General features: G+C 38.8%; 1 protein-coding gene across 1 annotated transcript in view; it reads left to right on the top strand.

The window, feature by feature from the left end:
* Positions 1 to 1,687: 1,687 nt before the first annotated feature.
* TMEM200A (transmembrane protein 200A) overlaps positions 1,688 to 20,676 on the top strand; it is a 53,751-nt gene continuing 34,762 nt past the window's right edge. Inside the window, exon 1 of the mRNA XM_075708450.1 lies at positions 1,688 to 1,770. Within this exon, the coding sequence (XP_075564565.1) occupies positions 1,757 to 1,770 (14 nt within the window). The 5' untranslated portion in view covers positions 1,688 to 1,756. The remainder of the gene's footprint in view (positions 1,771 to 20,676) is intronic.

Here is a 20,676-nt window from a genome sequence, read left to right as displayed (position 1 = left end):
CCTCCCCACAGGTAAGCGGCGGGGGGGTGCCTGCGGCGGGGGCTTCCCCTGCGCCCCGAAACTTCAGACCGCCCGCAGCCCTCACCCCTCCCGGGGAGCGGCCGGGCCGCGGCCGTTCCTGCCGCCGGCGGCGGGGGCGACGGGGGGACGCGCCCTGGCCCTGGGCGGCGAGGGGCAGCGGGGACGGGCCGAGATGGGTTTTTCCCCGCCAGAAGCGGACTTTCCGCCTCCCGAAGGGAGCGGGCCGGCGTGCCGGCGGCTGCCGCGCTCGGTGCAGCTGCTACACACCCTCTTTTGTCTGCTCCCGGGTCCGAAATACTTTAGGAGCTGCCATCGCCTGCCCCGCCGGTCGGGAGCCGAGCCCTGCCCTGCCGAGCGGCTGCCCCCGGGGTTCGCCCCCCTCGCCGCCCCCGCCTCCGGCAAGTTTATTTTCACAGAAGTTGGTTTTTCCTTAACCTTTGTTTGAGGGGAAAAATGGTGGTGTGCCGGTTATCTGGAAGGATGAGCAGCAGATGGGGACGGCAGGGGGGTTGCCCTATTCCCTTGCCTGCAGGCATAACTCGCTGCCAAATAAATCGCTCATCGGGTAGGCATAAGCTTGCTAGTGGGGTAGACTTCGTAACAAAAGTGCTGCGAGCAGCTTGGGTGCAGGGTAGATACTCCTCACGTCTTGGAACCATTGTTAGTGCTTGCGCTTGAATTCAGTGTGCGTGCAGCTGTTCTGCAGATCTGGAATTGCAATAGCTGTTATCTACTTGACACTTAAGACTAATTGTCATTAACCGCTGCTAGTCTATTTTATGCAGCGGTCATGAAAAAGAAAACGGATTTTACTGTTTAAAGGCAAAAGTATTCAGACAAAAGTATTCCTTTAGTGTAGCGTTCTGTGTAACATGAACTATAAAATAACCTGTAGCGACGTAGTGGACTTGCACTTCATAATGCTTTTAAGGACATCAAGACTATATTATTCAATAAAATTCTGTCAGCAAAGGTTTTGTCTTCCCTGGCTTACCCTGCTTCTGGATCAATACACTAGCAACTATTCTGTTATTTTTCTATAAGTGGGTGGTGCTTCCAATCTATGTGGTGGAAGCTAAGTAAGTGTCCAGATAGAAAGAAACAGTGCATTTTTTTCTTTTAGTTGTTTCTCTACTGCTTTGTAGAAAGCGTGTGGGGGGGAAGCCCATTTAAAACAGAAAAATATATTTCCGTTGAATGTAACTTAAATTACTTGATAATGAAGCCAAAGGGTCTTTCAAGTTTGGAACATTTTAATGTACTTCTCATGTTGCCAGTAAATGTACTTCTAGCAAAATACTTGTTAGAGGATAATTATAAGACAATTTTTAGTAATTTGAAACATGAGGTACAATTAGATTTTTGTCCTGAGCACAGAAAAACACCCTCATGGAAAAAGATATGTGGTAGTTAAATAGTAATTTGGAAAATAAAATCATATATAATTTATATTTTGTTGGCATAGAAACATATTTTATTTGTTGCTCCTTTGTTGGATTGCAACAATGATCCAAATGAAAGTTGGAAAGGGAATACTGGTGCAAGAGTTCAGCATACTAGAATTATTTTATTCCATGTATAGAAATGGTTTTGCCCAATGCAACCTTGCTGGAATTGGAACAGAGCTTCATTTTCATAGAAGCTCTGTAATCAGATTACAAAAGGTGGGCTGTCTGAATTTAATCCTGTGAAGTATGGACTGAGCAAGCCCTGTTCTAGCAAAGCACTGGAAAGTATGCTGACCCTCAGGCAGGTAAGTAGTTCCAACCTCCATCCCTAATGGTCACCTATGGCGTGAGTTCATTGCACATAGCAATAGGTCCAGTAACTTCAGTGAAACTGTTCACTGGCTTAACTGCATTACTGGACCTTACCTGGACCAAGCCCTCTTTCAATGTGTTCTGCTTCCATTTCCTTGAATGCTGGGCAAAATACCTGTGCCATACACAAGTGCTCACATCAGCCACATCTTACAGGTTTTATAATCTTGATTGACTTGTACCTCTCTTGGAGGCAAAAGGGAGAAATGAAAAGTGAAAATTGGTTAAGGGGTGAAGTACATGTATGGAACAGCAGGAGGAGACTGTTCCTTCTTGTGCCTGTTCAGTATGTTTTAGGAACCAAAAATCTGAAATGCTGAAAATCAGTGAAAACTCCCACTAAAATTACTGAAACAAGACAAAGTTATGATATAGAAAATAATGAAACTTAAAGGTTGCTGTCACGAATAGTTCCGGTGTCACCGCCCACCCCACCCCAAAGAATGCTGTCAGACTTGCCTATGATAGTGGTAGGGAATGTAGTGGAAATAGGAGGAACTTGATACCCTAGCTAGTGGTGATGCCTGCATTTTATTTGGTGCCATTATGCTTTATAAACAGATCAATTACTTTTAGGCCACATGTGTTTGATCTCGTGATACTGGAACAAAGGGGAAATTGCTAATCATTTTCTAGTGTGCGAGACTAGAGATTAAAAGTAGGATTCATTTATGAAAACATAGGCATCTTGCGCCAGTTCATAACTCTAGGGTGTTTCAGACCTCTGTATGAGGTTGGCAGACAGTGTCTAAGGAGAACCCAAACACTTCTAGAAAGGCAGCTGAATACCAGGTAGCATATCCTATTAGGTAATATTTGTGCTACAGTTCTACATAAAAGCCTTTAAGAGGACTTGAATCTATTCTCTGAAAGCCTTGTCGTTAAGACTTCTGATGCTGCAGTATGATGGATGTGAGAAGACATCCCAAATATGACCTTACTATCAGGATTTAGGGAGGTCCATTCTTGATGCCCGTTTACCAGCAGAATCTTATATTACTTCCTGTACTGCTAACTGGTGACTGCCTTTGAGTTACTCAAAGATACTAATCAATAGTTTAAGAATTAGAAATCTTCTCTGAGAAGTTTGATACATATTTAAGAGAGCTGTGTACACTCTCCAAGCCTACTAAAATGAAAGGAAATTGCAGACAGTGCTTGAGTTAGTGCTTTAGTTTTAGTTAGTACTTTAGTTTTAACATAAAAATACTCTAAGGAAAAGTGTCTAGTTTTCTTCTTTACTGGGTAACACATGATCCACACAGTCTCTGGGTAATTAGGTTCTTAATAAGTGGACTGTCGATTGCATGGAAAGGTGAAATGCTGACAACATCAGTGAATTAAGCTACTGAACAGATGTTTTGCACAGCTGTTATCCTACCCACTAGTTTTACTAGCTTCTGTGTGTCCACCTTTTGTAGAATTTGTGGGAATAAGCACTTCCACACGGGGACTTCAATCTAACTGTACAGCAAGAAGTCATTACTTTATTCTACCGTTAACCATTTCCACATAACACAATTCAGTACCAGGTGTATATATGGAACTGCTTTTCATATAGGTGAATCTTGCCAGGAGCAGCTCAAGTGGACTTGATGACTGAACTTAGTACTGAAATACACAGTTTATACTGGTCTCTTAGTAGAAATGAAATGACATTCTCCTTCCAGAACTTTATTACACCATCAGTGCTTTTAAACTTCATGATTTTGCCTGAGTGCCTTTTCTTAAAAAAAAAAAAAAAAAAAATCAAGTTTTTCTTTTTTGCACAGTTAGCCCAATGAGATGGATATCCTGTAGCACAGAGCTACTTGAAACCTTTTATCTGCAACAGTAGCAGAATGTGTTTGTATCACTCAGTATTCTTATTTTGGTCTTTTGGTGACAGAAATATTACAAAGAGCACTTGGTGTGTTATGAAAATAATTCAATGGCCAGAAGACCTGACAAGGAAGGATGATTTTCCTCAGTTGTCTCCTCTGTTCTGCTGTGTTTCATGTTGGGCAAGGTTATTGTTCTTTTTTTTTTTTCCCCTCCATGTTTTAGTACCTAAAAAAAGAGTGACAGGGAGGTGCCAGGCCACCTAACCAAAACTGGATGTCTGAGGAACATCGTCGATGAGATGTAATGCTGTAGCAGAGATTTCAGGAAAGGTAGTACCAAAACAGACTTGTTGAAGATGAAGCAATGAACTACCTTCTTGTGTATAAAGTCTCTGAAAAGTCTTATGAGGACTGTTAAGACAGTTATCACTTCACTCTCTTGTGTCTGTTTGTGTCAAATTCTCATTATTATTTATATCCCCCTGGAATTTTAGTGAATTGTTTCTTTTGTTGGAAGTGTGACCATTTTCCTCCAATTAAAATAAGTAAAAACAAAGGACATATTTGTCTACATTGTTTTTTTAATTCTACCCCACTGAGCTAAATGATGAAACTCTTACTGAATCAGAGAAACTAGGATTTTGTTGCTTCAACAAAATACACTTCAGATACATGCACTAGCCAAACAGATTTAAAAAAATCACAAGAGATGTAAAATATAGTGTAGGTTATTTTTCATAGCAACTAGTTTAAAGACAAAAACTAGAGAGGAAGAGAAAAATCTCTTTATATGAATTTGTTTTTTCTTTGCTGTTTCACAAAGACAGTTGGACTGAGCATCCCAGTGCTATGGTTTTAAAACCCGTCAATAAAAAGTGCTAAAAGTTGAGCCTGTTGAAACTGCATATTTCCATAAATCACACTGGATGTAAAACAGGAAGCACATTTTCACGGAAGTGTTGATACAATTGGGTGCTAATAGCCTATGAGTCCTGGCAATTGGTTAGTGGCACTTAATTCTTTAACTCAAAGTAGTAGAGGTTTGTGCTTTGATGCCTGACCTATGCTGGGATCTGTAGCATTAGCTGGGGAGTGGATATGAAATCAAAGCAAGCTTTTTAGAACTTTCCAATGATAGTCACATTACTTGCTTCCAATAAAGGTTGGAATTCCAAAAGTAATTTTAATTTTTTTCAATTTAAACAACTATCAAAGTAGATTAGTTAGGAGGCAGTTAAAAAACTTCACTGACTCTACTGAGTTTGGTGTGATAGTGGTAACAATAATAGAATTTTATTTCCTGCCCCTCCCCATTGTCCATATGAATGTGTCTGAATAAATGGCTCTGCTTATCTGTAATCAGTTGCCTATTGTTGAATAATAAGTTTGTATCTAATTAATTTTATCACTTACATTTTGCTATGTATTAAATAAAAAAAAGTGCCATTGCTTGTGCTATAACTTGTCCATCCACCTAGTTGCATGTGTAAAATTGCAGCTCAAAGACTGGAGTTTTCTGAGTTTTCTTTTTCCTTTGTGTAATTCAAAGTAACAAAGGCATATTGCATATTAAAATACAGAAGAAATAGACAAGAAGGTATGTTGTAATTAAAATCAGTTCCAGTTACTCAATTTTTGTTTGCCATTACTGAAAAGCTTCTGCTTATGATTTGTTAGGATTCAGTGTGTGAGAAACTATAGATAAATGAATAGCTCTCAGAGTTGTTAGGATATTAAACCATCTTCCTGTGTACTGAAAAACTCATAATCAAGAATTACGTTGTATTGGCAGTGGTTGCCCTTCTTCTTACAAGTTGGCAGGATTGTCAAGGAAGCATGTTCTAGCCTAGCAATCGACTTGATCCCATTACCTGTATTTTTAGATACGTTCCTCTCTCTGCATGGGTTTGTGCACAGACACGATCTATTCTCTCTTGCTCAAATATGAAATCTGGCGTGTATTGGCATTGTAATGAGATGTGCATTCAACATATGCCTTCATGAAGAGGGATGAGAGCAACATCGTATCTTGGGACAGCATTTTACTGCAGCAGACAAGCTTTCCTAAGGAAATGCTCCTTGGAGCACGTGAGGTATACACAACTTAGCTGCTGTAGCTTCTCTCTTTTGCATGATCTTGTGCTAGGCGTACTTGGTGTGTAAGGTATGAGGCAGCCCGCTGGACCTGGAAAAAGGGATACACCATGGAACAATGCTGTTCTGGAGACGTGGATGTCACAGTAGGGTTGTTGGAGGTCAACTGGAATAAACCTGATACAGTGAGACGTGGCAGGTGTGTACTTCTTGCTATAAATTACTGTGTATTTAACAGTTGGCTTGTATCACCTGAGGTGTGACTATATTTCTGTAGGAAGGAGAAGTTAAATGACAGATAACAGACAAAAATGAACAAGGAAGAAAGCAGGGTAGAATGGAAAGTGGAAAAAAGAGCAAATGACAAAAGACCAATATTGAAGAAAGAAAAAAGTGAAGGTAGAAAAAGGATCAGATACAGTAAGTTGTATTTTTAAAGATGAGTGATGCTACATTCAGTGTTATAAATGGAAATAAACTCAAATAATGAATAGACTAGTAAGACTAAAAGATATGGTGGCATTTCTTTTTTGAAGCATTCCTGTCTTTTGACTCTGGAAAATGAAGAGACTAATTCTTGTCTCCCTAAGATGCATTTTAAATGATTTGTCTTTGTTGTGTATCAAAGTGCGATGCTCTGCAAAAATGATGTTAAACACTTCTTACAGAAGATCTACTGTAAGCAAATCAGTTCAAACAGACGTGTGAAAAGAAGGGCAGCTATGGAGTATAGTTTGCTTATGAAGATAGAAACTGCATTTTGAAGTATTTGCAAGTTAGGTGAACTGTTGTTTCCGTTTGCAAACAGAGTAATACCCTGAACCCAAAAGTTACCACCACGCAGATCTGTGTAATCTGTCATTGTCTCACAGAAGACTAGTGAGCACGGTGAGCATAATGGGGACTTCCTTCAAAATGGTGGATAATTAAATAGTGTTTATCAAGTGACTACTTAGCCACCATAGTCGCACAGATTTTTCTTTCTGATACGTTTTTGCTATGCCTGTGTTAGGAAACTAGTGAGGCAAAGGCCTGTTCTCTGGCCGTGAGGCCAGCTGGAGTAGTCTGGCTGTGTGCAGGTGTTAAACTGTCTTCGAGAGGGTCACATCCAAACTGCCTGGTTGGAAGGAGCTTCTGGACCGAGCTAGCTAAATGCCTGGGAGGGTGGTAGCTGACCTTGGCCACAAATGCCCCCAGCATCCTTCTGGTAGCGTGAAGGAGACACGGCGGAGTCCCACTGCCTGGGCCCATGCCTGGGCACAGCAGCTCGTACTGGGCACTAGGTCCACGACTTGTTAAAATCTTTTTCCATCTCAGCCCAAACAATCTTACTACAATGATCCTAATATACATGGATTTGAAATAGAAGTAAGATATTAAAAATTATCTTTGGAGGCTATTGTCTGCTGTAATTACATTACAAGAAATCTGATGTCAGTTTGCTATTGCAGTAGTAACTTTGGTATTATGGAAACTGGAATTTGGAACATTGTGTTTAGATACACAAAATATGTGGAATTGGTGGAACATACTGGGACACCGTACTCCCAAATGGATTACAGGAGATTTACCAAACGAGCACTGACTTGCACACAAAATAAATCTCTAGCTGACAGTTCCTTAATGTCACAGTTATTGGCCTGGTAATAATAGTCTGGTACAAAAATGGCTAGCAAATATTAATAATAAACATCCAGAGGCCTAACAGACTCTTCTTGGGAAGTAATGGCTTGGCTCTTAGTACAGTTTATAGACTTCAGAGCAGTGGAATCACTTTGCATTAATTCAGTGCCAAAGTCCTTTCCCCAAATCCTTCTTATGACCCCTACAAAGTATTTGCTTTGCTATTTGCCAGGAAGAAATTTCTTTTCAAATTACTTTGCAGACGCCTATTCTGAATTTATTGCCATTCTTTTTCTAATTCAATTTTATTCTCCTAGGACACGGCCTCATTAGCTGGTGCCCGTGATGGTGGAATATCTGCAAGGTCCTACATACGTTGCTGGAACATAGTTCAATAGGCTATATTATATCAGAAAGACACAAATCACTGTTTTCCAATCCAAGCTTGCAAACAATATGCATGCCAATGAAATTACACACAGAAGCATTTACTGGTTAAGGACAAACAATGTCATGTTTTGCAGAACTCTGGTTTGTAATTTTTCATTGTCCTATCGGCTGTAGAGTTGAAACAGTAATGGAAACCAGGATATAGCTGAGACTGTGGTTCTTTTTTATTTTAATTCTTAATGTTGCAAATTTTTTCATTCAGTTAGTTGGTTTTTTTCCTGTGGAATGTGGAGATTATGACTAGATGGCATGGTATACATTATATGATTCCGTAAAAGAGGTAAGATTTTCAGAGAGTCAGAATTAGGCTATGAGAGGCTGGGCCCAGATGAAGTAGTATGGCTTTCTGTTAATGTGTTCTAGAGAATTTTACTGACGTATTCTTGTGCTGCCTTCATAGCACACAAATGCATGATTATTGTGCTTTGTGACATGACTTCATGACATGTGAAGTTCATTGTTTTTCCTACTTTCTCCAAATAATTTTGAGAATACTTAATCTTTGCTTTTATGACCATTTTTGTCAGTGTGCATGTTACTAGGTATTGACCCGGTGTTAGGGAAGGCAAAGACCAAAGGGAGAACCTGGAGCAGAAAATGGTCTGTGTGATCCTTTGTTTCTGCAGTCCTTCCTTCCAGAGTTTAGACCTAGTCTCAGGAAAACCTCTTTATCTCTTGTACAAAATATTCTAATTGTTACTAGACACAGTTTCATTTTGAGTAAGGCTTGTCATCCATGGTTTTCAGGTTTGAGCTTGGGACATAATTTTTAGCCCAGAATATTGAGTGCTTTGGAAATAGGCCTAACATGTTGCCTAATAGTCCTTGAGAAGCCAATATCAGCATCACCCTCAGGTTAAATATGCTTTTGTTAAACTTTGTGGCTGAAGAGATGGACTTCAGAATTCAGTTCCAAGCTCTCTTTCCTAATCTAGCTATTCTCACTTTATAGTCGAAGAAGCGTCTACTGGGGAAAATGGGGAAGGAAAAGAAAAAAAGACAAGAAGGAAGGTTCAGTACAGCAAGCTATGAAGTCAGATGAGGAGAGAGAGAGAGGCTGGTTAAACAGAGATGGCCCTAGGAGAGGGTGCTGATGTTATGGAAATTTGGATTGGAAGATTTTTCTGATGAGTCATTTGCTCTGGAATTAGTTGAGGATGTTGCCCGTCAAGAGTGAGACTGTGTCTGGGAATACCCTTATTCCCAAGAGCATGGTGGCTGAAACTCTGCTAGTACTTAAGGCCTTGGGGTTTCTTAGGTTAGATCTGGTGCTTGGAGGTCTGGGTAATGTTTATTGTGTGGATTCTTCTATTGCTTTATATTAATAATGTCGTGTTGTGCCTAACTGCCTGCATTTGATTGTTGCACACATTCAGTAGCTCTGTGCTGTGCAGAAAACTCACAGAAACTCTGACACAGTTTATTAGACATTCTTAAAAAATTGTAGGCAAACACAGTTCATTCCTTGACAACTGCAGCACTGTGAATATAATAGCATTATGAAGGCAGAATGTAGACAGAGAGGAAGATGGGTCAGTAGTATAGCAGCAACCACAGGCATTGATTATTTTATAGGGGCAAGACTATATTTTTGCAAATAATGTTTTAGACAAGTAGTAGGGAGACTTAGCTGAATAACTGGAAGTATGAGAACTGGGTCTTATCATGTAGTGTGACTAGAGGTGTGTGTGGCATTAATAACACTGTTTTCCTTCTTGTCTTTCAGTAAATCCACAAGGAATATTGAGGCCAGGTGTTGGCATTTGCCATGGTTAGCAATTTAGAAAAGACATGGTAGGGGTAACGCTCAGGTCTTCAGCAGTGACAGCAGAGACTTTGACATACAGCAGTAAAAGGGCCCTAGAAAAGGGGTCTGCTCTGCTTTTGTGCCTACTGTTTTCCAGAAGTTTGTGGCTTTTGAGCTCTTTGCAAACACTCAACTTAAAAGCTTCTCCAGCAACAACTGCATTGCACTGAAAGATTGCCCTCAGCATGGTCGCATGCCTGTTTCTACTGCTTCTTGTCTGCCTTTTGACCATACTTCTGCCTTTTAGACTGTGATGTACTTGGTGATGTACTATGGATAGTGTGTCCTGGGGGTATCATAGAATCATAGAATCGTTAGGTTGGAAAAGACCTTTAAGATCATCCAGTCCAACCATTAACCTAACATTACCAAGTCATGTTCCAGCCAAGCTCCAGCCCACATATGCTGGTTCACAATATGGAAGGTAGACAGAGGGGGAGGGGGTATTCATAGAGGTTGTTGAGATGAGCACTAAATTCAGGTTTTCAAGATTTTTTTTTTTCAAGATCTTGAGGCACTTTGTTTTCAAAAGCTGAGATTTTAAGCATGTAGTCACATGGACCTTGAAGTTAAGGTTCTGGGCAGGTTTCTACAATTCCTGTGCTTAAAATCCCATCTTGATAGAAGATTATCTTCTTGGACAGAAACATCAGTGAGGTGAATGAGACAGAAAATGTCTACAGATCCTACTTTATACATTTCTTACTGTTTTAGATGAAGTGAGGTTTTCCTGAAAAAAACAGAATTGGAGATTTCGTCAAAACAATAGAAATGGTTTAAAAAGCATTTAAAATGACTTTCACATACATCACGTGTAAAACCATGTGTCTGTGATTAAACAAGCTCATTGTGTGCAAAAGCTAGAGGATGACTGTTGCTGAGTATAACTTGCTTTACACAGATTTTTTTAGAAGAACTACCAGTCATAATGATCAAACTGTAAAAACAGAAAATATGAGCCACAGCAGAGATCTGAAAAACAGCCAGAGAAACCATCCTGGATTTCATCAAAACCCAAAAGACTATTCAACTTCATGTCATGGCTTTGGGAGAATGATAAAATCAAACCTGATGAATGGCTTGTGTTAATCATTTGGTATTTGGCTTGTGTTTTAGTTTTCAGGATGCTTTATTGTCTAACTTCTTTACTGCTCATTCTCAGTATGGCTTTTGTTTGGTTTTACTGAGACAGAGACTGCGTATTTATAGTGCAGCAACTCTCTGCATTCTGTCTGGATAGTTCATGAAGAGGGAGCATGAAAAAAGCATGGCTATGTAGCCAAGCCAGTATTGCATTGTTTGAGTGTTTGTCTTAATCTACTATGGCTCTTCTGGCTGATCTGACAGTAATTTCTGTTTTTGTCAAGCAAACCTGTCTTTTCCATATATATATATATATATATGTATATATATTTATATGATCTTGGGAGAAGAGTGGAGAGTTTATGTAATTATTTCCCCTCTTTTTGTAAAAAAACCCCATATCAGGTAGTGGATTCGCCTCATGGAGGCTTGTAGGCCCTAGTTTTGTTGTGTGCTTCAAAGAAGAGCAGTAGAAGCACCTTAATGCTGTAGCCCTACTTTATGATGTGCACCCAATCTATGCCTGTATTGTATAGATACAGACAAGATACCAGAGTGTATTACAACATGTAAGAATTTCATGGACATGATGTTATGTGAAAGGTTTGATAACAGCTGACTTACTCCGTTACTCTCTGAAATAGTCCTTTAAATCCTTCAGGTTTTTTGTGTCCCTGCAATGCTCTCCCCTCTCTCTATTTATATCATAGGAGATCCATCCTCTCCTCCTTTGCTTCATGTCTCCCTTTTTGCTTTTTTTCTCCATCAGAGCAACAAATGCTTCAGGAAGCAAATGGTATTTAGATTTGCTTATATCTAGGGTGCACACAGCCAGGAACTGCATGCTGGACCACTGAGTGACTCCTGCAAAGTTAATTTCTAGAGCTGTATCAATTACACAGGTCAGCAAAGACAGAGGAATTTGGATTCTCTGCTATCGTTACTCACATTTTACATCAATATAAATCCTTGCTTTTAATGGAAATTTCACTATATGTCAGAAAACTGGTGGAGAGTTAGATATTACAGACTGAGAATTGGATGATGCAATTCAAAAATTGTCTTTTCCTGCTGTGATCTCAAGAACCCTGTAAAAAGATTGAATTATTCTTGTTTGCTTACTGTTGCTCTGGTAGTGTGGTGAGATCCTGACCATGTGAAATCAAAGGCAGAACTCCTATGTATTTCAACAAGGTTAGGATTTCATTCAGTATGTTAGCTAGTCGTGGACCTAGTGCTGGCTCTTACATGGCCCAAAACTGTCAAAGATGTTTCCTGTGAATCATGCCTTGGTTACACAAGCAAGCCAAAACAGCACTTGGGAGCTGGAAGGGTTTTGGTTCAAAGCTGTGACAATCAGTTTCAGCTAATAAGCTGCCATCCTGGAAACCCCCAAAGCCTTTCAGAATGTGCTTTCTGCAAAGAAGACTTTGTAGTTTATCTAAGCCATGTTAAGGTGGTATTTTTGTTGTCGTTTTAACGTCCCTAAACATATGCTTTTATCGGCTGGATTTTAAAATGTCTGTCTTCTAAATTTCTAAATGATATATCTAACATGCCTGAGTAGAACGAACCCTGGAAGTAGGAGAGATATTTTTTTTTCCATCTAATTTCTTTGACTATAATAGAATATTATGAAAGCGTATGGTAGGTTAATTAAGTTAATCAAGATATGGAGTAGATGTTCAGTTTTCTTATTAGTGATATTCAAACTCTTAATGGAAGCATAATGGGGAAGATGTCTCTTCCAGTCCAGCAGAAACACTTCTTAGAGAACTTTAGAAATGCCTTAACACAGATACAAAAGACTTTCTGAGGCCAGTAAATCTCAGGAGGTCAGGTGTTCATTCTGCAAAAAGCTGGCCATTCATGAAAGCCCATATCCCTCACTTCAAAAATTGTAGTAAAATCTCAGTAACCTTTATGTCCCAGTGTGCTTGAGCAATAAGATTGGAGTTGTAGGAAAGGTTATATAAATGTACTGAGAATTTACTTTCTTGCTTCTGGTTCTGCAATCCCATCTGCTGGGATGGGAAACACTGTAATTTTCTGCCCCTTACTATGATCCGACCTGCTGCTTTGTATGGCATAAGGCTGCGAGAGTAAGAGGTCTGTGCTTAATAAGGTTCCTCTCAGAATACACTCTGATAGCTATTAGCTGCATTTTGGAGAAAACCCTATTAAGTTCTTTCATCTACTCAGTAGCGTTCATTGATCCAGAAAAAAACCTTCCTCCCAGGTTCAGATGTGAAAAGAAGCGACTGAGTGTGCACGCTTCCATTGACACAGCATCACTGGGGACTGAATTGCCAGGCGACTGAACTGCCGGGCTGAGGTCTTCATTGTCTCTGCCATAGGTCAGAGTTTCAGCAGCTGTCAAGGCGAATTTGGGCTTGCTGTGAATATTGGTGTTTCATTAGGCTTAAAGTGTCTCATTGTATGAAATGGGGTAAGAACAGCCAGTGTAAAAAATGTTGCATTCCTGTGCTGGACAGTTTGTACCATTAATGTAATTGAAACATCAGTATTAAATTTGTAGTGCATTTCTGAGCTGTTTTAAATGCAGAGTTGTACACCTAAACCTTATACAACAGTATCTAGAAATAATGTATTCAAACTGAAATGGTCTTGCTATAGAAGCATAGGTGTAAGAATCTGATGATGAGGGTTTTGTTCTTGGCTTTGCCGGAGGTAGTCTGTGACTTTGGAGAGCTTGCCTGACCCTGCCTTCCCAGAAATGCATAGGTGCATTGTTTCTGTGTTATTTTCATTCCTTTGAAGAATATAAATTTTAACGCCTTTTCCTTCAGTTTGCCGATCTGCGAAATGGGGATATTTGTGTAGGAGGCTTAACACTCATAAATACTCATGAGGGTTTTTTGAGATATTTCAATGAAAGGTGCTATGCAAAATCAAATCAGTATTATATACCCTGAGTGAAAAGAGCTCTGTGAATGTTGGTGCCTGAGCAGAATCATTAATGGTAGAAGGCATCTTAATGCACCAAAATGTATTGGAAATACTGAAACTGAAAATAAAATAACAATTGAAATTGGAAACATTTCTAACAGTGAGAAGAATTAATTCTTAAAGTTCCTTTTAAGAGCTGAGTTGAATCTCTTAAAATCAAGACTGTATTTCTGAACTATCTAACCCAAGGAGAAGTTACAGGCTTGATACAGAAATCAGAGGTGAATTTCCTTGGTTATGTATACAACATGCAGACAACAACGATCTTTTCTGGCCTAAAATATCCATGGATATATGTATTTTTTGGTGGAACAGTCATATATTTGTGGCTAAATAGTGCTTTTCTCTAGAGGGATTTAAATTCCATCAAAGCTATTAGTTTGAAATGTATAATGTTAGCTTGTAATTTAGACAAACATAATGGCCTAGATGTTTATTTTAGGCAACTCTCTCCAGCTGTATTGATAAATAGATGCTGGAGAGATTGGATGTGGTTCTTCAGCACGCAGCTCCTTGGATAAAGTTTAGATTGCACATGCTCAGTGTAGTCAATGGAACAAACATATCTAAGTAGGAAAACTCTGCAGACACGCTGTGCCTTTAATGCATTGTTTGTGTGTGGCAAAAGTAGGGTTGATATTGATAAGCCTGCCTAACAAAATTCAGTACCCTATGGTGATGCCTGAGCTAACATGAGCACCAGACGTGGGATGGCTATTACGTGTGTGCTCCAGATGAGCTGGTCCAGATGTCTCCATGGAGGACTGGATAATTTACACAAATCCTGTGAGTTCAGGAAAAGTTGTCATGCTACGAGTTCTAAGGAGCAAGGTTTAATGTACAATACTGCATACAAGCAATTTAGTAATATTCTTTATGGCTCAAAGACTTGAATCGTGTCTTATATGGCACACAAGACTAGATCATTTCAGCACTTTCTGAACCGTTTCTAAGTTGAAATAACAGTTGTCTTTTGTCTTCCTTTGCAGTTTATAGGAAAACAAATGTGAATTGCATACCTGATCTAACTTTGGAGTTAGCGGTGGAGGTCTCTTCTAGCCTAAATTATTCTATAGTTCTGTGATTTAAGAATAAGGGGTTTTGCTTTGTATGCGTGCAAGAATGAGTCTGCACACTTCAGGGCCACGTAGTTAGACAGAGGTACAGAGTTGGAGCCACTCCAGATGTGGAGGAGTCTGTAGACACCCTTACTGACTGCAGAGATGAGGTCCACTAGCTATAGGGCTAGATGGGAAGTTTGCCCTGGAGGGGAGGATGGCACATACAGGCCAGTCAGCAAGGAGGCTCCTTCCTTCCCTGGGCAAATTGCCCTCTGAGCTGGCTAGCACCCTTGATAGGTCTGTGCCTGGAAGGGCACCCAAAATGAAGAAATGTCACCATAAGAGACTGCCTTTCCTTCTGCCTCTGATTCTTACAAGCAGCTGCTGTTGGCAGAGTGTGGTTAGCTTTGTCTCCTGGTAAGCCTCAGGTGTGGGATTCAGAGATTCTGTCCAAGACACCAATGAGGATGGATCATATTTTTGGAAGAAGGGCATTATGACATTAGTGTTTTGTTCTTGGTGAGGTATTGGACTGTTCCCATTGGCAGGCTTGGGAGAAGGAAGGTTAGACATGCCAGTTTTTCCCAAACAGAAACAAATTAGATGACAATGTGGTCTGAATAACTATGAATGAAGTATTATTTTTAAACATACTTAATCCTTCTAGTATCTCATACAAATACTATTTCAAATAAATACTTGGTTTAAGAAGAAATACATACTTTCATAAGCAAAATAACACTTTGGCTATTTTAATAAAGAACATAAAAAGTGCAAGCCACAGTATTTGTGAAGAAATTGGTTCGGCATGTTTATGGATTAATTAACCAGTTGAAAAAGTTTGCAGCTAGTACCTGCTGACAGTACTGAGAAGGAGAATTACTGTGTTGCTTGTATGTTTGCAAGGTTAGACCAAAGTGTGGGTAGTATCTCTCGCTTCATATTCGTTCATGTCACAAAGCAACACATGATGTGGAGGTCTCAAAGAATCATTGAGAGTTTCCCTGTTAATTTCAGTGGGACCAGAATTTCATATGTATAATTAAATAGCATAAATGATTTGTTAATTCTAAAAAGCCTTTTGCTACCCAAAACTCTCACCAAAGCCTTTGTATTTGCAAAGTTCCTACAGCCAGGCCCGAAGTCTGATTTTCACGATTAACATGAGCAAACTTTGTTATTGCTCAGATTCATAACTCAATATGATTGAACAGTTCTTTTTCTGACATACCTTTTTTAAGAAGAAAAATCTTTTGTATGAGGAGGGTTGACAGAGTATTATGTGAAACATTCAAAATTATCCCCATTCTTATTTAGGTGGGTTGGTTAATAATGGAGAACTTATGTGTCTGTCTGCAAAATCTGTATTGCATAAAGAAACGTTTTGTGATCTGTTTTTTTTTTTTTCTTTAAATGGTATTTTACAGTTTTGGGCAGGACAGATGATTTTTTTGTGTGTGTATGTATAACATTCTTTCATGTTATTGCAGAGTCTGAACAAAAATTGTAATCACAGCACTGATGTCCCAGTTATACTAAAAGTCTGCATAGAATTTATATTTATATAAGGGGTTGCAGAGTTTCAAATAACCAGTTAAAGTATTAATATCACTATTGCTATATATTTCTCCCCAGTCTCATCTAGAAGTCAAGCAACCAGGTTTTGGTGACGTTTTCATGAAAAACATCAGATGCAGGACTACCCTGTTCCATAAAAGCCTGAAGCTATTCAATTCTGGAAAAACTACAAACAAGAATTTACAAAGAAAATAATCAGGGAGTTGGTTAACCTGGCAGCATTTTAAATGGACTTTGGAAAAGGAAATAATTTCCTTTGTGATGGTACAAACTATCATCATGAATCACAGAAAATCCAACAGGAAGGGCCATTGAGAATGGTCATTTAATAATTTCTTGTGGTCCATGGCAGAAACGGCTGGAACCGCTGGACCAGACACTGTCAAGCAATCATGTTTCATTCTCATGCCCAGCACACAGTTAAAAGACCGGTGCAGTTTTAAGCATTATAAATTGCAGGCTCAGATTATCTTTTAAAGCAAAATACTTGAAAATAATTTAGATCTACAGCTACCTAGTTAGTTCAGGGTGAGGTACAAGAAAAATACTGAGGAAGCACAACATCTTTGGTGGATAATCTTGAAAAATTATCATCAGGGAGAAGACGAGAATTGCCGAAGAAAGACAGATTTTCATAACCATTTCTTCATTACAATGCTCAGGGGAAGGAAGGCAATTTATACTCTGTAAGCATTTTTTTCAGTGAACTATGGGAGATTTCATTATGCTCAGTTTGACTTTAACTGCAAAAGCTTTTCATCTGGAGTATATCTAACTGTAGTGATTGTTAACAGTGGTTACATTTTAAATTAAGATGCTGATAGTAGAGGAAGCAGGAGGTTTTACAGAGAGGACATCAAGCAACCTTAATGTAGAGACTTCCAAATCTTTCACAATAATTAAAAAATATACATTTGAGGTCTGCTTTTATGTAGTTTTCCTGAAAATCTAAGAATTTATGTTTAATGCACGTAATTGAAATATTTTGATAATTGTATACTCTGGTCCTTCATTTATCTGTTAGTGAATTACTAGGCTTTGCAGTCAGATACTTTGACTTAATACATTTGCCCAAAATCTAAGTTAATGTCAAATCATTACAAAATAGTAAGTGACCTGTAGTGGACCTTAGATAAAGATCTTCTCCTAAAACACTTCATTTCATATTCAACTTAAATCACATGTGTTTGTAAGGAACTAGTCTCTGTCAATCACACAGAGCCATGGTAAGAGATAACTCCCTTTGGGTGAATGTGAAGCAGCACTGGCTCTCAAAAATGCAAGGACAGGCATAAGGACTAATTTTCTCTTGCCCTTTCTTTAGGATGCAGCTTCCTCAGACAAATGGCAAACCTTGATACCAGTGCATGAAGGGCAGGGCTATTAGTTTTCATGAGAGCCCTTTAGCTAATAGCCTGCTGTTCAAAACATAGTTGGCTGTGTCTACACATTGCAATGTCAGAAATTTTGTTACCTGCTTAACCAGCATTATGCCATCTGGAGAAAGTAGCACCTCTGCAAAAAGAAATACAAAAGTGGTGTTGTATCCAAGGCAGTAGGATTCGCTTCTCTGCTTTCAAGGCCCAAGCTAGCACTGCTGCACAGTGGTTTGTTTTGGGTTTTGTTAGCTGGAACTCAGAGTTCAGTTTACTGCACTTCATTGCATGGTGTAAGTATGCCCCATGGCTGCATTCTGGCTGATGAAAGTGGAAAAGGCTCTTTATGGTCTGTGCAAAAGATCATGCATCTCTGTTCAAAGGCCAGACACCAAAGAGTATCCAATGATTGCTGTAAAAATGCTATTTATGTTGTAAAACCATAAATATTTTGTAATACGTATTAGCTTTATCTGTAAAGTTTCTGGTTTTATCTGAAAGTAATAATTTAGTCACTATTTTTTATTTATTGAGATCTCCACATTCACTGAATATTAATATGAAGTACCTTCTATTTATTTCTGCTTCTGTAAAAGCTATACCACTGCACAGTTATAGCATACATTAATTCAGTATAGCTTCTTTACGATTTAAAGGTACTAATGATTATCTTTACCAACCAATCTGTCCAGTGCTGTGCTGTGTGAAACTCTTAAAGTCTTGGGACAAAGGATTGAGTCATGAAATAAAAGACAAAGAGAAGCAAGGGGAGCTAAAGAGAACAGTAAGAATCCAAAATGAGCTAGTATTTTCATTAAGTCCTTCTACTCCCTTTAATGTAATCTTCTTTTAGTTGGTCATGGTTTTTTTCATGTGATCTACTTTATACTGTACACACATAGTGGACTTTAGTGTTTGCCTTGTCTTAAGGTTGCTTTGGATGAAGCCTTTATTGTCATTCTGAAACAGAAAGTGTTTCTGAAGGAAGATGAGGCAATGGGAGGTGTTCCCTAGAAATGTCAGAATATCATTCTAACAGCATTTTAGAGTGACTTTGATAAAAACTAGCACATGAGTTTTCCTGGTTCCTCTATAGAAGCGAGGAACTAACCAGCCTTATTTCCAGGATCTGAACACGAGTGCATGCTAACATACTGACAAATAATGTACCAAAGAGAGACCAGGCTTTGTTTAAAGAGAAGGCTGGGAGCAAGCCAAAATAGGGCTTTTAGCATACAGAAGCATATAACAAGCCTAGTTAAAAACATATTCAAAGAAAATATTTTTCTCTGTGGTCATACCATACTTAACTGCAGTCAGCTTGCTAAGCATGAAAATATATACTGCTGAATGCACCTTTTAACTAATTTTAATATGAGGAAGAACTTCTCAGGTTAGTCAGTGTGCTGTCGTAGAAAGTGAAAATCAAGGGGGAGTTCAGGGGGGCTACAGTGATAGTACCTTTGGTGAAAGCATGTACACAGACGTGCCTTGAGGAAGCAGGCTTGTTCTCTGCAGTCACCAGGGTTAGATGAGGTGAAGGCAATGGGGAGTCCTTTTTTGTTTTTTAATTTATCTTATTAGGAACATTTATATATATACAAAGAGGTGACGAAAATTAATGCAGTTAAGGTGTAAGAAACAAATACTTGGAGATGTGGACGACTGTGTTTTATTTTTACAGCATGTGGTGCTGAAAGGTCCTTGTTGGTGAAGGAACTCATAGGTGCTGTTGTTACTGTGCATGACCTGCTGCTAATAACTTAAGAGCTGAACTATTTTCATAAGTTAAAAATGGAAGGTTTTAGAAGACTTACAGCAGGACTACTTTTAAAAATAGTTCTTCAACTTCTTGGCCATGTGTCTCCTATTGATTCATTCTGAGTGGTCAAAGTGTCAGTCCTGCAAATAAACTAAAATACAAGCTTAGAAGAATCACACAGCTCATGTTTTGTTTATAAGCAAACCCATATGAAATTATATATATAACTAAATCTGCCAGTTTCTGTGGAATGACAGAATTTTTCCCCACCTGCCAAACAGCAAAATGAAAAGCTGTAGTACTATGGCCTAAGCTCTACAATTCTTGCCAGTTCTAGCAGCTGTTAGTCACATGAAAAATCACATTGATTTTAATGGAGGGAATTCCAGGATTTAGGTGCACTAAAGGCATTTTCTTTCTGAACAAATTCCATCTCCAACTTCTAAGATTATAATGTTATTTTGCATACAAGGGGCAATAACTGAAGAATTTACTGTAATGGTTTTGTGACCTTAAAATGAAGAAGAAAGTTAGTGCAGGTAAGCAGATGTTTACAGATCAGTCTCTCTGTAGAAGTTTATGCTGAATCTGTAAACATAAAGCATACTTTTGTCACTGTAGAAATAATAATTTAAGTTCCTGCAATTCCTGTGGGTACATTAAATGAATGAAAAGATCAGCGTTTTTAAGTTCCACAGTAATTATCATCATATTGTTTAATAAGCTAATGTAATGCTGAAGCATGAATGTTTAAGAATGAATAAACAAGATCGGATCTCTTAAGATTTGAGATGGACAGCCTCCAAAGACTCCTGAGCATATAAATAATAAACCATAGTAGCAATTATTTTGAAAAGGCAGCAAGGAGTACATCAAGAATTACTGAGAAGAAAAAAAAATTCTGAATCACTTACAACATTCTGATCCCATTTAAACTGATGGCAACCTCCTGTTGCTTGAACTTAAGTTTTAACCTTTTGTCTTGTTATGTGTGTTCAAAGTACATATGTGAGCATTCAGACATCTAATTGATAAGACAAATGACTTGAAAATTATGCGGAGCATGGGGAAATATAGATGAAGGATAGACGGAAAACCTGGAGAAGAAAGTTAACCCTAGAATTTGCTGGCTTCCATACCTCTTCCTCACTTAAATTTTTTTTCAACTAAAAATTAATGCATATAACAGTCCTATAACTAGATGGCTA

This window comes from Pelecanus crispus, chromosome 3 (genome assembly GCF_030463565.1).
Source record: "Pelecanus crispus isolate bPelCri1 chromosome 3, bPelCri1.pri, whole genome shotgun sequence".
NCBI classification, from domain to species: Eukaryota; Metazoa; Chordata; class Aves; order Pelecaniformes; family Pelecanidae; genus Pelecanus; species Pelecanus crispus.
Note: the sequence above shows the minus strand (reverse complement) of the source record. Positions and strands in the feature narration are given on the sequence as shown.